Source organism: Oncorhynchus masou, chromosome 8 (genome assembly GCF_036934945.1).
Source record: "Oncorhynchus masou masou isolate Uvic2021 chromosome 8, UVic_Omas_1.1, whole genome shotgun sequence".
NCBI classification, from domain to species: Eukaryota; Metazoa; Chordata; class Actinopteri; order Salmoniformes; family Salmonidae; genus Oncorhynchus; species Oncorhynchus masou.
In genome coordinates, this window is record NC_088219.1 from 11,495,792 (window position 1) to 11,513,100 (window position 17,309).

At 43.3% G+C, this 17,309-nt stretch overlaps 1 protein-coding gene across 1 annotated transcript; it reads right to left on the reverse strand.

Moving 5' to 3' along the window:
- Window positions 1–6,632: 6,632 nt before the first annotated feature.
- bicdl2l (bicaudal-D-related protein 2-like) lies at window positions 6,633–16,679 on the reverse strand. The gene is made up of 6 exons (XM_064971451.1): window positions 15,952–16,679; window positions 14,091–14,210; window positions 10,613–10,771; window positions 9,397–9,488; window positions 9,137–9,257; window positions 6,633–7,096 (listed from the first exon to the last, which is right to left on the reverse strand). The coding sequence occupies exons 1-6, from the start codon at window positions 16,513–16,515 to the stop codon at window positions 6,809–6,811; spliced, it is 1,344 nt and encodes a 447-aa protein (XP_064827523.1). The 5' UTR covers window positions 16,516–16,679; the 3' UTR covers window positions 6,633–6,808.
- Between the last annotated feature and the right edge of the window lie 630 nt (window positions 16,680–17,309).

The window sequence follows — 17,309 nt, forward strand, 5'->3', positions numbered from 1 at the left end:
GTTCCACCACCAACTGTTCCAACCCTCTCCACCACCTAATTTACTGTTCCAACCCTCTCCACCACCTAATTTACTGTTCCACCACCTAATTTACTGTTCCAACCCTCTCCACCACCTAATTTACTGTTCCAACCCTCTCCACCACCTAATTTACTGTTCCAACCCTCTCCACCACCTAATTTACTGTTCCAACCCTCTCCACCACCTAATTTACTGTTCCACCACCTAATTTACTGTTCCCCTCTCCACCACCCTAATTTACTGTTCCAACCCTCTCCACCACCTAATTTACTGTTCCAACCCTCTCCACCACCTAATTACTGTTCCAACCCTCTCCACCACCTAATTACTGTTCCAACCCTCTCCACCACCTAATTACTTATCCTACCCTGGTCCAGCCCTCTCCACCCTCCATCACCTAATTACAGGACATCCGCTGGCCTTTAACATTATTCACACTAATACAGCACAGCACAAAGCCACTGTTATCCAATGGCGGAAAAGAACACGCTCCAAAGGGCATGCTGTGTTGCGAAGGCTCTGAGGGTGTCGGTCACTGCTGTTGCCTGCACTCGTCAAAGTTCAAATAATTGTTTGACCTTTCCAACGTATGTGCGTGGTGTTCTCGCTCTGAGCAAAACGCCTTGTGCGAATAATGTGAAAGGCCTGTTAGGCTCCGCCCACTCACACTGGGGTCCACCTCTTAAAACAGCCAGTAGGTAGAGCTTCAAACCAGAGGAGGCACAGCCATCTTAGTAGACAATGCTAATATTGCTAACCCTGGACCAAACTCACTCTCTTTCCATGCTGTTTATCTTGTGCTTAAAGGAGCTGTATGGAATGGAATGTATGGAAAATGCCCTTAATTTATCTATAGTAATAGTGGAATGGCAGTGTTTCATCATATTTTGTTCCCCAAAAAAAGTTTATTGGGCTCACAAAAAATTGCATTCTAATGGTGCAGCCTTCTTATTGGTCAATAAAAGACGTACCATCTCTTGTGAAATTGACAACGAGTTACATATAGCTCCTTTAACCGCCATATTGTAATCAAGGATTTGTGTAAATCCTGTATTACCGTACTTAATAGATATGTAAATATTAAGAAAAGTAGGTAGTTGGGTAGTAAGAGGTTGAGATTATATTTAAGGTAGATAGATTGACAGTTTGTTTTTAAATGAGGGAGTGTTTTTAGGTATGAGTTACTAATCCAAAGATCCTCTCGTCATTGTTGCACAGTACCATTCTACTCTAATCAGGTTGATGTAAATCAGCATTGAAGAAAGGCTTTGAGCCAGGTCTTATATAGTCTAGTCTGGACATGTTCTGTATGTATGTGGCTACGTCTCAAATGGCACCCTGTATCCCATATAGTGCACTAGTTAAAGATGCACTATTCGGAAACTGCTGTGCCATTTCCTGGTTGCAAAAATTCTAATAGCTTACCTAATGTCAGTTTGTGACAAACAGGAAAGTATAGTGTGGAGAATCATTGTACCATTTAAACTGCTGTGAAATAATCCATAACCTAAAATATTGTATTTTTTAGGTGTTTGAAACTGGTGTTCAAATCTGAAAGTAAAAGATGCAAAAATGTAACTTAAGTATGGGGAACATAGAAATAGCGCACATAGAACAGATCTACCACTTCTTAGACTTGCTTTCAATGAGAATGACAGATCTATAGCTTAAATGTTTATGTGAATTTGGTCAGATCGCCCAAAAATGTACATATTGCAGCTTTAAAAGCCGTGCACTATGTAGGGAATAGGGTGTCATAACATCTTTAATATAGTGCACTATGTAGTCCAGGGGTACCAAACTCATTCCACTGAGTGTCTGCCGGTTAAGACCGAGACAACCAGGTGAGTTCCTTACTAATTAATGACCTTAATTCATCAATCAAGTACAAGGGAGGAGTGGCCCTCCGTGGAACGAGTTTGGCGAAATAGGGTGTCTAATTTGAGACTATGCCTGAGATACAGCGCAGTTCTAACCCTACAGTATGGGGAATATGTGTAATCTCTAAAGCAGCCAGACTGTGTCTCTGGGATGGGTAGTCTAGAGGGGTGATTCAGCAGGGAGCTTGGCAGAACAGGAGGGTTGGCGATATAGAAATATAATCTTGTTCTATTTTTATTTTTTTACCTTTTATTTAACTAGGCAAGTCAGTTAAGAACAAATTCTTATTTTCAATGATGGTCTAGGAACAGTGGGTTAACTGCCTGTTCAGGGGCAGAACGACAGATTTGTACCTTGTCAGCTCGGGGATTTGAACTTGCAACCTTCCGGTTACTAGCCCAACGCTCTTACCACCGCTGCCCTGCCGCCCCATGTGGTTGGAACCCTGGTTCATAATACTGGCCGAGAAGTGAAGCCTGGCCTAAAGACGAGCCAAGCGGAGAGAATGTAAAGCACAGCTAAAGCATTATTTACAAAGCATCTCGGAGTAGGAGTACTGATCTAGGATCAGTGCGCCCCTGTTTTTGCCTGATGACTCAAATTGAATTATTCCGCTGCTCTATTGTTCGCTACATACTTCAGGATGACTGCCATCATTAACCAGGCATGTTTCCATCCAACATTTTTTTTAAATGAGATTTATAGTACGTGTCGGATAAAAAAAAATGCCACGATAGCCTTGATGGAAAAAGCAAATTGGTCAGTGAACTTTCCAAATGTCTAGTGTATTTTGTTTAGTCTACAAGGTGGGATCTTTTTGTCGTAGAATGTATTATGCGAGAACTGGGGGTCCTTCCATTACGACTCGGGAAAGCATGCAGTTTATTAGGCTTCATATGAAATAAGTTGTGAGGAACTTCACATGGTGGTGAAAGTGCAAGGGGATTAGCTTGATGCTGCTTTCCAATAAATATTGAGGGTCTTATTCTAGTGACATGATGATCGCTGTTTGGCTGCCATTTGACAAATAAAAATTATCTTTCTCTTTAGTCCATAATAATTGAATTATTCAGAACCGGTCGATTTTAAGGCATTCCTAGTCGATCACCAAACATTTCTGTAGAAAATCCAACGTTAAAGGTTGTGATAAAGGCTTGCTCTCCTTTTAAATTCATGTTGTGCTTTTGGCGAGAGGTGCGCTTGATTTGAGAAGCCCTGCGCACCGGGTAATCAAAGTGTTCCCCATTTTGAACCATTTCAGTTGTCTGAAAAGTTAAACTGGGGGACTGGGAGATCTGTGGCTAAATCGAGTGCACCTACTTGGGCGGCCAATCTGATATATCAAATAACAGTGCCTAAGGAGCTTCCACGACCCCAGGCCATAGCAAAGTTTGATACAAGCCCAACTTAGATGTAATAACTTGTAAAACCATGACCACAGAGAGACTGTCAAAGAATACAGCAAAGAGCTGCTCTTTTTAGGAGCGAGTTCATGTTAAAAATATGTATTCAACACTATGCTCAGCTCTGCCTTGCAAGTGCTACACCAACTGATCTATTTTGTAATCAAATCTCATTTTTTTTTTTTTAAATATTGCCAGGTCAGGTAAATATAGCCAATATGCTGTGTTAATATATTAGGCCTACTGCACAAACCTCATTCTAACAGGGCTGCTTTTATTGGGTTAATGTTTCATTTTCTTAAGTCATGTTTGAAAGATAATCCTGAGCGGTATCTCGTGTTTCATTTTGACTGCGAAAGTGATCTTGACTCAAAGGTTGGTGACCTCTGAGCTGTTGACTAAAGCGCACAAGCCAATACCAGAGTGGCCACATTCGCTGTATAACGCAACATTTTTTTTTGTGACAAAACCATCAGTAGGCCTGGAGTTGAAAGTACCATGGAAACCCAGTTAACTTTGTTTATTGGGTACATATGAATCCGCAAAAGGTATTTTTATGTGCACTACGTCATCACGCACGGCCTTTTATCCACAACAAGTCCATTTGATGGAAACCTAGCTATTGGATGGAAACCTAGCAATTTAAGTCGTTAGCGGTGTTGTCAAAGAGGGGTGTTGTACAAAATAAAGTAATCAGCGATTGGCTCATCTCTGACTAATCAAACCTCTACTTTAACCGTGTGTGTTCTGGCTCTGGCCCAACCCATCTGTTTCTGGGACCAATCAGAACGGTTAGAATGTTTTTCCATTTTAGAAATCGTTGTGGAAGTACTCAAATTTAGACTCATTGCGGAGAAGCAATTAACACCCGTGGGTGTGGTTTAGCGTTTGGCTGGAGCAAGGTGCTTGGGTAGCCAGGCAACCCCTAAGGGAGGGGGAAGAGTGTGTGTGTGTGTATATATATATATATATATATATAATCCTACATCAGCACTCCTAATCCTACAATGCTTTATAAATACGGGCCCTAATTGTTTTATATTAGAAGTCTGGACTAAAGACAGGACCTCTCAAGCAGAGGGAATGTAAAGTACAACTGCAGCGCTGAACCATAGATTAGGGTGCTGATCTAGGATCAGTTTTTCCTTTTTAGATCATAGTGAATAATGTATGAACAAAGGGTGAACCTGATCCTAGATGAGCACTCACTCATAAGTGCTCTGGTTCTGTCTGAACTGAGGTGGATTTAGCAGCTGGAATCAGTGAAGGAACATCTACGGCTCCCCAGAGAGATCGGGGCTGTTGTGTTGCTGTGTGCAATCGCTTTTATTCTGTGTGCTGTATGTTACTAAGCCTGTGGGAATTAGCCAGAAATGGAGAACAAAGTTGTAAAATGATTGTTACCGAATGGAATAAGACATTAAGTGAAAGCACACAGTGTAGCCTAGTGTTAAAGCTGTTTTTTTTTTTGTATCTTATCCTCAGCTGGGGAAAAAAGGTGTTAGTAAATCTGACCCTTAGTCTTTGGAATTAATTTCAGTATTTTTTTGTCGTACTACTAGATTACATGTAGTGTAACATGTGTGACCTTTTTTATCGTGTGATGTCATTCAGATAGCTAAATAGCTACCTTTCTATGCCATTTAAGCGCTAATAAAGCTATATCTTTCCAGGTACTGTATTATCTCCTGTATCTCCCAGGTTAGACTCTAGAGCAGAGGGGGTCCTACTCTGGTCCTGGGGAATCTACTGGACCTGCAGGGTTTTGTTCCAGCCCTACACTAGCACACTCTGGAGATCCCTAGGACGGTGGGTCCTGACTCCCAGCACTAACACCTTATTCAACTAATCAAGTTCCAGACAGAAGACCATGAATAGTTGATTACTTGAAACGGGTGTGTTTAGTGCAGGGTTAGAACAAAAGCCTTCACTCTCTCGGACTGGAGTTGGAAAACCCAATGCTCTACACTACACTCTGGGTAATATTCTCTACTCTTCTGTGTTGTGAGTGGGCATTTTGTAAAAAATTAACTGTGTACTCTGTGATAATCTACTAGTGTCTGTTTCAATGGTCATTTATTCAAGTATATGAATCACATTGACTCTGTAGACAAAGGCAGCATTTACACAGGCAGCCCAATTCTGATATGTCGTTTGACCAATCAATGTTTCGCAAATAATTGGGCAAAGGATCAGAATTGGCCTGCCATGTTTTAGTGTTCATGGGTATGTCAGATATGCTGCAAAAATCTTAACTCATAATGTCCTTAATCTTATCAGATTTCCTCTACTGTGGTCGGGTTTGTTCTTCAGTGAAATGTTTTGGTGCTTGTGTGTCTGGGGAAAAGTACAATCAGTGATGCTGCAGCTCAGTCTGTGTTTGTGCCTCTGAGGCTTTTTTTGTTTTCATCTCTTTTTCATCTCTGTCAAATTTGTAACAAGTTTTTTCCGCAGTTATCCAGCAGCTCTGAGACTGGTCTCCGTGTTGCCAGTTATATATTATCACAGTAACTCATAGCCCCAAAAGGGTCCTAGTGTGTGTATAAGTTTTGTAGTTGAAAGTATTTTGATCAGTTGAAAGTTAAACAAAAAGTGTACTCCATTGGATGCCAGGTTTGAATAACTAAATATATCAGAATGGTTCGTGTTGAACTAGCTTACCCTTGTTTTAACTAAAATAGTTGTAATTGAGTAGCTAGGCAATCCCCTACCAATCACTCAGACCCCAGGATTCATATTGGCTTTCTGTTGGTCAAGAATGTGTCTAGGGGAAAGATGTACAGATATTGAACCTGGGTTGATGGGGTTTGCACTTTTGGGACTATTCCATTAACACTGTACAAGCTCAATCAAGCGCACACATAAAGTATTTGAAATAAAACCAATACTAATTGAACCAATTTAACCCAGGTTTGAGGTGAAATGTTTAATTTATTTATGTTCATGTTGAAATTGACAAACCGTAATTTAGTCTATTTTACTATGAGCATGCCTTTTCATCCTCTCGTTCAGTTGTCGATAGGCCTATGCATTTTAACTTTGCCACAGTAACGTTCATTCAATGTCAAATGTTATGTAGTTGTGAGATACATTGGGTGAATAATTGAGAAATATTAAATGATGTATTACTGATGTATATTAAAATTGAAGGGGAAAAAAACATGTCTTCCTGTCTCATACCAGTTAGTCTGCACTTGGTAAATATTATGGGTTAAGGAGAATGGGATGGTGTGATATCCTTGGGACATTGTGGCTGTTTTATCCCTAATTTTTAGCTGTGTACTTGTATCCTCGACTAGAATAAACACCACTCTCAGCATTTGGAAGGACGTTTCAATTACTTTAATCAAAGACACGCGTTTATAGTTAAATGAATGATTACAGTTGGAGAGACTACAACCCAAATGTACTATGAATGTGTGTAATCCATGTATCTCTCCCAGTAGGAATCAACAGTTTGAAAAATGTATAAAGTAGCAATGATTTGTCCCTTTCATGTTGTATTATAAGTCTATGGTATGAAACCCCTCCAGTCTGCTGCTGCTACTCGACGACCGCGACACCGGTGACGCCTGCGCTGCATCCTGGTCACCATGGTGACCCGTCTTCCCCCTCTTCAGCCTGTCCCTCCAGGTAACAGGGGTGCGTTGTAGGGCAGGGGTGGAGGCTGGCCTCTGGTGTGCGGGTTCTTTAGTTCTCCTCAGCAGCCCCAGACGGGAGGGTTTCCTCTGGGCTTGTTCTGCTGCCTGCTGGCTCTGGAGCTGCTGCTGCAGGATCCTCTGGATGTCGTCCTGACACGAAAATACATTTGACATATTTAGTGACTAATGGTAAAAAACACTATTGATGGATTATTTCTCATTATGGCAGTTGTATTTATGTTTATCTTATACCTTTGATAATACCTACAACGTCATCAAGATATGTGTGCAACAAAAGTTCAACATTCACACTTTGCTACTAGTTCTGTCAAACCGTCTACGCATACATTTGATAAATCCAGCATATGTAAGGCAAATTCAGCGTACCATTGGAAATGAATGCACTTCCGGTGTACGAAAATACAATGACGCTATCGGTGTGATCGAGGCATTAGACACCAAACTTGGTACACATTCTGACCAGTGATGTAATAGTAAAAAAATAAATGTATGTGTGAACTCACTAATGCTCAGTGACTTTCAACTGGCACCGTCATAGGATGCCACCTTTCAGTTCATAAAATTTCTGCCCTGCTAGAGCTGCCCCGGTCAACTGTAAGTGCTGTTATTGTGAAGTGGAAACTTCTAGGAGCAACAACAGATCGGCCACACAAGCTCACAGAACGGGACCGCTGAAGTGCGTAAAAATTGTCTGTCCTCAGTTGCAACACTCACTACCAAGTTCCAAACTCCCTATGGAAGCAACGTCAGCACAATAACTGTTCTTCAGGAGCGTCATGAAATCGGTTTCTTTGTTATTTTTCTCCAATTTCGTGATTATGAACTTGTCTCATCACTGCAACTCCCCAACGGGCTTGGCAGAGGCAAAAGTCGAGTCATGCGTTTTCCGAAACATGACCCGCCAAAACGCGCTTCTTAACACACGCTCACTTAACCCGGAAGCCAGCTGCACCAATGTGTGAAAAACCTTTCAAATTACGACAGAAGTCAGCCTGCAGATGCCCGGCCCGCCACAAGGAGTCACTAGAGTGCGATGAATCAAGTAAAGCCCCCCCCTGCCAAACTCTCCCCTAACCCAGATGATGCTGGGCCAATTGTGCGTCGCCCTATGGGACTCCCGGTCACGGCCTAGGATCGAACCCCAGGCTGTTGTGACGCCCCAACACTGAGCCACTCGCAAGGCCATAAATGGATTTCTATGGCCGAGCAGCCACACACAAGCCTAAGATCACCATGCGCAATGCCAAGCGTTTGCTGGAGTGATGTCAAGCTTGCCGCCATTGGACTCGAGAGCGATGAATCACACTTCACCATCTGGCAATTCGACAGACGAATCTGGGTTTGGCAGATGCCAGGAGAACGTTACCTGCCCAAATGTATAGTGCCAACTAAAGTTTGGTGGAGGAGGAATAATGGTCGGGGCTAGGTCCCTTAGTTCCAGTGAAGGGAAATCTTAACGCTACAGCATACAATGACATTCTAGACGATTCAATGATTCCAACATTGTGGCAACAGTTTGGGGAAGGCCCTTTCCTGTTTCAGCATCACAATGATCGTGCACAAAGTGAGGTCCAAACAGATATGGTTTGTCGAGATTGGTGTGGAAGAACTTGAACAGAGCCCTGAACTCAACCCTATCGAACACCTTATGGATGAATTGGAATGCCAACTGCGAGCCAGGCCTAATCGCCCAACATCAAAGCCTGACCTCACTAATGCTCTTGTGGCTGAATGGAAGCAAGTCCCCGCTGCAATGATCCGAAGACTGGAGGCCGTCATACCAGTAAAGGGGGGATTAATATTAATATTAATGCCCATGATTTTAGAATGAGATGTTCGACGAGCATGTGTCCACATACTTTTGGTCACTTTAGTGTATGTCATGTCGTATTGCACCATTAGAGGAAGTTGGTCCCTCACCACCAGATGGCCCCAGGCTCTATTACTCCATTATCATGCTAGGATACCAGCGGGTGACATGTACCGGCTGGATGCATTATACCGTGTGTGTTAACCCATGGGTAATTTGCCATTGTCCCTCATTAGTGAGAGCTTGTTTTCCACCGTAACCTAACCCCAGCTGAGCCCATATGTTGCTACTGTATGTCTCAGACATATCCATTTTTCCGACTCGCTCTCTCTTTCTCTCCTCCCACCATCTTTTAGTACCTTCCAGGCCTCTAGTTCCAGTGAGAGCTCCAGTCGTTTCTGCACAGCCTCCAACAGCTGGTTGTTCAGTAACATCATCTCTGTCTTACTGCGGAGAAGCTCCGCCTCCATGGCCTTCTTCCTGTTCAACAGGAAGGGAAAAAAAAATAAACAAAACATCAATGTGTCATTTTTCTACAGGAACAATGCAGTTCCCTCTTAGAGGAGGCATTGACACTTCTCTTTGCTGTGAATGTGTGTGTGTGTGTGTGTGCACTCACTTGTCCATGGCATCGTCTCTGTCCCGTAGTGCCTGTTGTAGAACAACACTGTCATCCATACCATTCCCTTTCTTAACCCAGAACTGGGCATCCTGGGGAAAACAAAACAAGAGAGAGTGGTTGGGAGAAAAAAGGCAGGTTTGTTTTATTTATATTCACACAGTTATGGAATACTTTGACATAAAAGGGTGTTTCTTAATATTGATGACATCAGTTCTTCTGCTAGTTGGAATAAAATCTTTGCTGATGTATTCTGACCTTCTGTGTATGTGGTGATGCATTACGCCTGGGAGTCACGTGGTGATACATTACGCCTGGGAGTCATGTGGTGATGCATTATGCCTGGGAGTCACGTGGTGATGCATTATGCCTGGGAGTCATGTGGTGATGCATTATGCCTGGGAGTCACGTGGTGATGCATTACGCCTGGGAGTCACGTGGTGATGCATTACGCCTGGGAGTCACGTGGTGATGCATTACGCCTGGGAGTCACGTGGTGATGCATTAAGCCTGGGAGTCACGTGGTGATGCATTAAGCCTGGGAGTCACGTGGTGATGCATTATGCCTGGGAGTCACGTGGTGATGCATTACGCCTGGGAGTCACGTGGTGATGCATTAAGCCTGGGAGTCATGTGGTGATGCATTACGCCTGGGAGTTATTTAAATGCCACAGAGTAATTAAAATTCCATTGAAACCAGGTTGAGCTAACTGAAACCATCAGGTCACATACCTGAACTGAACCAGTCTGGGCTCACCTGAGGGCGGTGTCTAAACTCACCTGACATGAACTGTTAGCCTCTGAGCTACGGTTGGATAGGCACAGATTTACTCATCTTTGTATTCTCTGGGTTTGCCTGTGGGGGTGGGATCTAAGCTCACCTAAGAGGTGTGAGTGCAAGCCTGGGTCACATTCACTAAAAACTGAGGACTAAATGCATCCTTGAGGACCCTGGCCGAACTTGTGCTGTGTGGCTGAGAGCTAGTTTAGGTTCACCTGTGCTGTGTGGCTGAGAGCTAGTTTAGGTTCACCTGTGCTGTGTGGCTGAGAGTTTAGGTTTGTGGTTCACTAGTTTGTTCACCTGTGTGGCTGAGAGCTAGTTTAGGTTCACCTGTGCTGTGTGGCTGAGAGCTAGTTTAGGTTCACCTGTGCTGTGTGGCTGAGAGCTAGTTTAGGTTCACCTGTGCTGTGTGGCTGAGAGCTAGTTTAGGTTCACCTGTGCTGTGTGGCTGAGAGCTAGTTTGCGTGCGACGTTCTGCAGCAGGACCAGCGCTGTATCCAGACTGTTGTCCTGAACAGATGGTTCTACTGTGCTGGACTCTGCTTCTGTCAGAGGAAGCAACAACCTCAGAACGGACTGAACCTCCTCTGTAACCTAGAGAGAGAAACAGTCAAGGCATTCATGCAGAAGAACAGCTCCTGACTTTTATAACTTCTTGTTTGTTAAGATCACAATGAAAATGTGCTACAAAATATAAGTAATCAAATTATACAACTGAAGATCGGGGACAAGATTGACAGTGAGTTAGATTTTTTTTTATATCTTAATCGTGCTAGCTAGCTAGGTTGAAATTTGTCAGTTAGCTTGCTAGGAAGTTAATCCCTGGAATTTGGGGAATTTTTCTTAAATTCACCAAAAAAAAAGTTAGCTTATAACAGTGAATCTTTTTTTTGTGGGATACACAAGGCAATTCTAAGTCTTGTGGCATATTTTGGTTAAACTATCCCCAATCCAATGGAATTGCAACCCTCTGCATGCACAGTGCATTCTTCCATCACATGTACAGCTGATACTCAAGATCTTGCACACTAATGAGATGCTACAGAGCCCACACTACTACACTGTCTGAGCCAAAGACTACATTCTTTCTGGTAAGTTGATTACAATCCTGGATGGGGTGAATATTTTATGACATTATTTTTTGTTAATTAGTGAATAGTAGCCTACAGCAAAGTGTGTTTAAATAATTTCTAACTTAATAATTTCTGCTAGTTAGTTTTTGCTACCATGTGGGTTTTCGCTTGCTTGAGCCTGCCAACTGAGTGTGAATTCACCTGTTTCCATACATGTTTCATTTATCTTACAAAGAAGTTGTGTAATCTAACTGCTTAACTATTCATCTGTACATGGAATTGTATTTGTTGTTTTTTTACTCTTTTTTTCTAATGGTTACAGGGAAATGCCACAGGCACCATCTGATGTGTGGAGACTGCAGGTAATGTAGAAGTTAAAGCTGTGTACATTTGCAAACACTGTGCCAAATTATATGTGAAGAATGCAACAAAGATGCAGAATTATCTGGCCTAGTGTATAAAGTCCCCTCAGCGCTCACAACAAGCAACCTCTGACAAAATTCCCTCTACATCCATTCGAGGTGAAAATGATGAATCAGACACCACAAACAAGGGACAACAGACACACCGGTCTCGACATTGCAGATGAGCTGAAGGCAGTCATCAATTACCTTGGACCACAGAAGGTATTTGCACTGGTGAGACAATGCTCCGAACATGAAGACTGTTTGGTCTAAAGTGGAGGAGTCCTACCCTCACATCACACCCATTGGCTGTGCTGCTCATGCATTGAATCTGCTCCTCAAGGACACCATGGCACCGAAAACAATGGATCATCCAGGAGGATCCTCTTGATGGGAGAGCCAAGGAAAGAGAGCCAAGGAAATGGTTAGGTATGTGATGGGTCATCACGTTATAGCAGCAATCTATCTCACTAAGCAAAGTGAGAAGAATAAGAGCACCACATTGAAGCTGCCCAGCAACACCCATTGGGGTTGTGTTGTCATCATGTTTGACAGTCTCCTGTAGGAATCTCTCAAAGAAATGGCCATATCAGTCTGCTGATATGGACAGCCCCATCAAGAGGCTCCTCCTGGATGATGTATTTTGGGGGAGGGTGGTAAGCTGCCTGAAACTCCTGAAACCTAAAGCAGTAGCCATTGCACGGGTTGAGGGAGACAATGCCATCTCGTCTGATGTTCAAACTGCTTGCAGATGTAAGAGAAGAAATCCATACTTCCCCTGCCCACTGTTGCTCCAAGCAGAAGAAACTGAAATTCTGAAATACATCAAAGAGCGTGAAGACTTCTGCCTGAATCCCATACACGCCACAGCGTACATGTTGGATCCCAAGTATGCTGGCAAGAGCATCCTGTCTGGAGCAGAGATCAACAAAGCCTATGGACACTACTGTGTCTCACCACCTTGGCCTGGATAAGAGCAAGATTCTTGGCAGTCTGAAGTACACTTCCAAGCAAGGGCTTTGGGATGGAGATGCAATATGGCAGTCGTGCCAACATCTCATCAGCCACCTGGTGGAAGGGACTTTGTGGATCTGAGGCTCTTTCCCCTGTTGCCTCCATCTTCCAAATCCCACCAACATCAGCCGCCTCAGAGCGCAACTGGTCCTTGTTTGAGAACACACACAGCAAAGCATGCAACAGGCTGACCAATACAAGGGTTGAAAAATTGGTGGCCATCCAGGCAATTTTTTTCTTTTTGAGCCTGACAAGGAGCCATTCTCAACAAGGTTGGAAAGTGACCATGAAGATGAGGCCTCAGTCTGATGTTCAAGAGGTGGACATTGAGGTCCAGGAAGAAGACATAGAAGCCTGAGAAGAAGACAACCAAAGCTTTAGTTTAAAACTGTTTAATTTGAACCTGAGTGTAGGTTACTTCCCTGACATCTGGAATCTAGGACTCATAACCCCAATCTTTAAGAATGGAGACAAATTTGACACTAACAATTAGAGGTATTTGTTTGAACAGTAACATGGGGAAAGTTTTCTGTAGTATTATAAATGTAAGAGTTCTATACTTCCTTAATAAGCACAATGTCTTGACTAAAAGTCAAATTGGATATCTACCAAAAACATCTCATGACATGACAATTAAATCCTTGGCAATAAATGGAGCATCAGAATTGGCAAGAAATGATTTAACCAGGGGCCTTTGCCAGGGTTGCAATCTCAGCCCTGCGCTCTTGGCCACTATTCTAGAAAAATCCTCAGCCCCGTTGTTGGTCTCCACAATACAGAGGTTAAATGCCTGCTCTTCGCAGATGACCTGTGGCTGCTGAAACCCACAGCACATCAACTAGAGCAGTACTGCCAGACCTGGGCCTTGGCAGTAAATCCCCAAAACACTAAAACAATGCTTTTCCAGAGAAGATCTCGATTGGTACAAAATATACAGAGTACTGCACACACAACAATTACTTAGGTTTCAAAATAAGCTCAACTGGACACCTAAAAGAGTCAGTGAATGAATTGACAGAGAAAACACTAAAAAACGAATCCAAATAGAAATACCTCATCTAGTTTGGCTAAAACTAATTGAATGTATCATTGAATCAATTGTACTTTATGGCAGCGAGGTGTGGAGTCCACTTGCAAAACAAGATTTCACTCAATGGGGCAAACACCTACAGTACATGTCCAGAGGAAAACTACAACAATGCATGCAGGGCAGAATTAGGCCAACATCCACTAATAATAACTCAAAAAAGAGCAATGACGTTTTGAAAACATCTCAAATGTAGTGACCCCTTCAAATAATGTTATTCAGCCTCTATACATCACACTGATCTTGTTTCTGTATGTTTCAACAATTGCATGACCTTTGAAATTACCTGTCAAATTTATGGTTATGCTTGACTGTATTTGAAGTGTGCGTGTTACCTTCTCCCTGTGTTGGATCCATCCCGGTTCGTCTCTGTTCTCCTGTAGTTTGTCCACCTGAGCCTTCAGCCTCAGACTGCGTCTCACTGACAGCGCCACCTCCCGACGCACTTCCTTCAACTATACACAAGCACGTTTGTAAAGAAGCATGTTTAACAAATTCCTACAGGTGTTGCTGAATTTCCTCTTCCCTTCAACTAGACACACACCACCAGTGTTACATACATAACACACACACACACACACACACACCACCAGTGTTACATGCATAACACACACACACACCACCAGTGTTACATGCATAACACACACACACACCACCAGTGTTACATGCATAACACACACACACACCACCAGTGTTACATGCATAACACACACACACACCACCAGTGTTACATGCATAACACACACACACACCACCAGTGTTACATGCATAACACACACACACACCACCAGTGTTACATGCATAACACACACACACCACCAGTGTTACATGCATAACACACACACACACCACCAGTGTTACATACATAACACACACACACACCACCAGTGTTACATGCATAACACACACACACACCACCAGTGTTACATGCATAACACACACACCACCAGTGTTACATGCATAACACACACACACACCACCAGTGTTACATGCATAACACACACACACACCACCAGTGTTACATGCATAACACACACACACACCACCAGTGTTACATGCATAACACACACACACACCACCAGTGTTACATGCATAACACACACACACACCACCAGTGTTACATGCATAACACACACACACACCACCAGTGTTACATGCATAACACACACACACACCACCAGTGTTACATGCATAACACACACACACACCACCAGTGTTACATGCATAACACACACACACACCACCAGTGTTACATGCATAACACACACACACACCACCAGTGTTACATGCATAACACACACACACACCACCAGTGTTACATGCAAAACACACACACACACCACCAGTGTTACATGCAAAACACACACACACACCACCAGTGTTACATACATAACACACACACACCACCAGTGTTACATGCATAACACACACACACACCACCAGTGTTACATGCATAACACACACACACCACCAGTGTTACATGCATAACATGGCAGGGTAGCCTAGTGGTTAGAGCGTTGGACTGGTAACCGAAAGGTTGCAAGTTCAAATTCCCGAGCTGACAAGGTACAAATCTGTCGTTCTGCCCCTGAACAGGCAGTTAACCCACTGTTCCTAGGCCGTCATTGAAAATAAGAATTTGTTCTTAACTGCCTTGCCTAGTAAAATAAAAAAATAAAATAAAAACACACACACACCACCAGTGTTACATGCATAACACACACACTCCACCAGTGTTACATGCATAACACACACACACACACCACCCGAGGCACTACCTTTAACCATGCACACACACACACAACCTTCAACTAAGAATAAATGGTGTCATGAAAAACTCAGGCACAGTGGTAAACGGTGCTAATCCAGATTCCTGGAAGATGAGACAAATCCTGTTGTACTGGATATGCATGCGACAGCTCATATTACACACGCACACAGATACACCAGGTCCCTAACTGATAAGAGCCCAACGAGCGACAACAATATTCCCTTCAGCCACAAATCAAACCTGTCTCTATGAGCTGATAACATTCCATAGCAGAGTATGACACATTTGTACTGAACGAGGTGAAAGATCTGTTCTGGTCCAAGATCTTTGAAAACCATAACAAGTACTGCGTCAAATTATATTCAATATAATTTCTTGGCCGCACAGCACACACATTTTATTTTTGTCCGTCCTCACTCTCTCACCGTGTCGGACACTGGTCCTAATGTTCTGCGTCTGCCGAGCTGTTGTCCACTCCTGATGAGGTCCGGTAAGGTTCGGGCTACGTAGCTCCGTCTGAAAGGGCTCTTATCCTCACTGACCTCATCAGGACCATCTCCCTCACTAACCATGGTCAAAACACCTGGATCGCCATTCTCTATGGCCAAACTCTCCTTGACCACAATCAGCTCACCAGAACCATCAGGACCAGCATCTTCTGCGTTCAAAGATTGCATCAAGCAGGTACTGGTCATGGTCAACAGATCATGACAGTTGTCCCCCTCTTCGGTCAGCGAAGTCAACCTTTCTGTGACCACATCCTCCTTCTCTGGGTCATCCTCTGGTTCGGTCGTGGTCGAGCTTGAATCATCCTGTGTTTGTATTTCATCTCTCAGTGTTGTAGACCGTGTGGTTGAACTGCCACTGACAATGCCAGGCAGCTGGTGTCCATCTTCCAGGGTGTGCAGGGAGTAGCAGAGTTGTTCCATGGCAGTCAACTGTGGTCTCAGTCTCTCGTTCAGGATGGAGAAAGGCACAGGGTCTCCCATGGCATAATAGAGGGGTCACAACCACCCAACACCAAACCGACAACAGGAGAGTTCGAGAGAAAGAATTGAAGAGAGGAGCTCACAATCTCACTGGGACAAAAACAATGACTGGCAGTGAGAAGAGGCTATGACAGTGAGAGAAAAAGAGAGAGCGAGAAGGGGAGGGAACAAAACACAGAGAATGTCGCCCAACTCGTTTTTCCTGAACTTTGAGTAACCAGAATAGGACCAACATATCTTGTGTGATGTCATCGAGTGATGTCAGAGGAGGCTGCACCCTCGCCTTTTTTTCCCTTCAACTTCTATTGCTACGGTGATGGTAGCCTGGATACGGACACGTCAACATGTCAGGGATTCAGAGAAATGGACCTTTGATGTCCTTACACAATCAGAGACAGATTACAGACATGACGTACGATACCTATCTGTTTATACTGCCCTGTCATATAACAACGCCAAGCTAAACAGGCACCTTTTCAGAAGGGATGAGGAGGAAGCGTGTAAGAGAGATAAGAGGCAAGACATGGGAGGGAGAGTACAAATGAGAGAGGTCGTTCCACCAATTCGGTGCCTTTTGAGAAGTGTTACTTGGTAAAAAAAATATATATACAGTACCAGTAAAATGTTTGGACAAACCTACTCATTCAAGGGTTTTTCTTTATTTTTTACTGTTTTCTACATTGTAGAATAATGAACACAAGGAGTCATGTAGTAACTACAAAAAAAGTGTTAAACAAATCAAAATATTTTAGATTCTTCAAAGTAGCCACCCTTTGCCTTGATGACAACTTTTC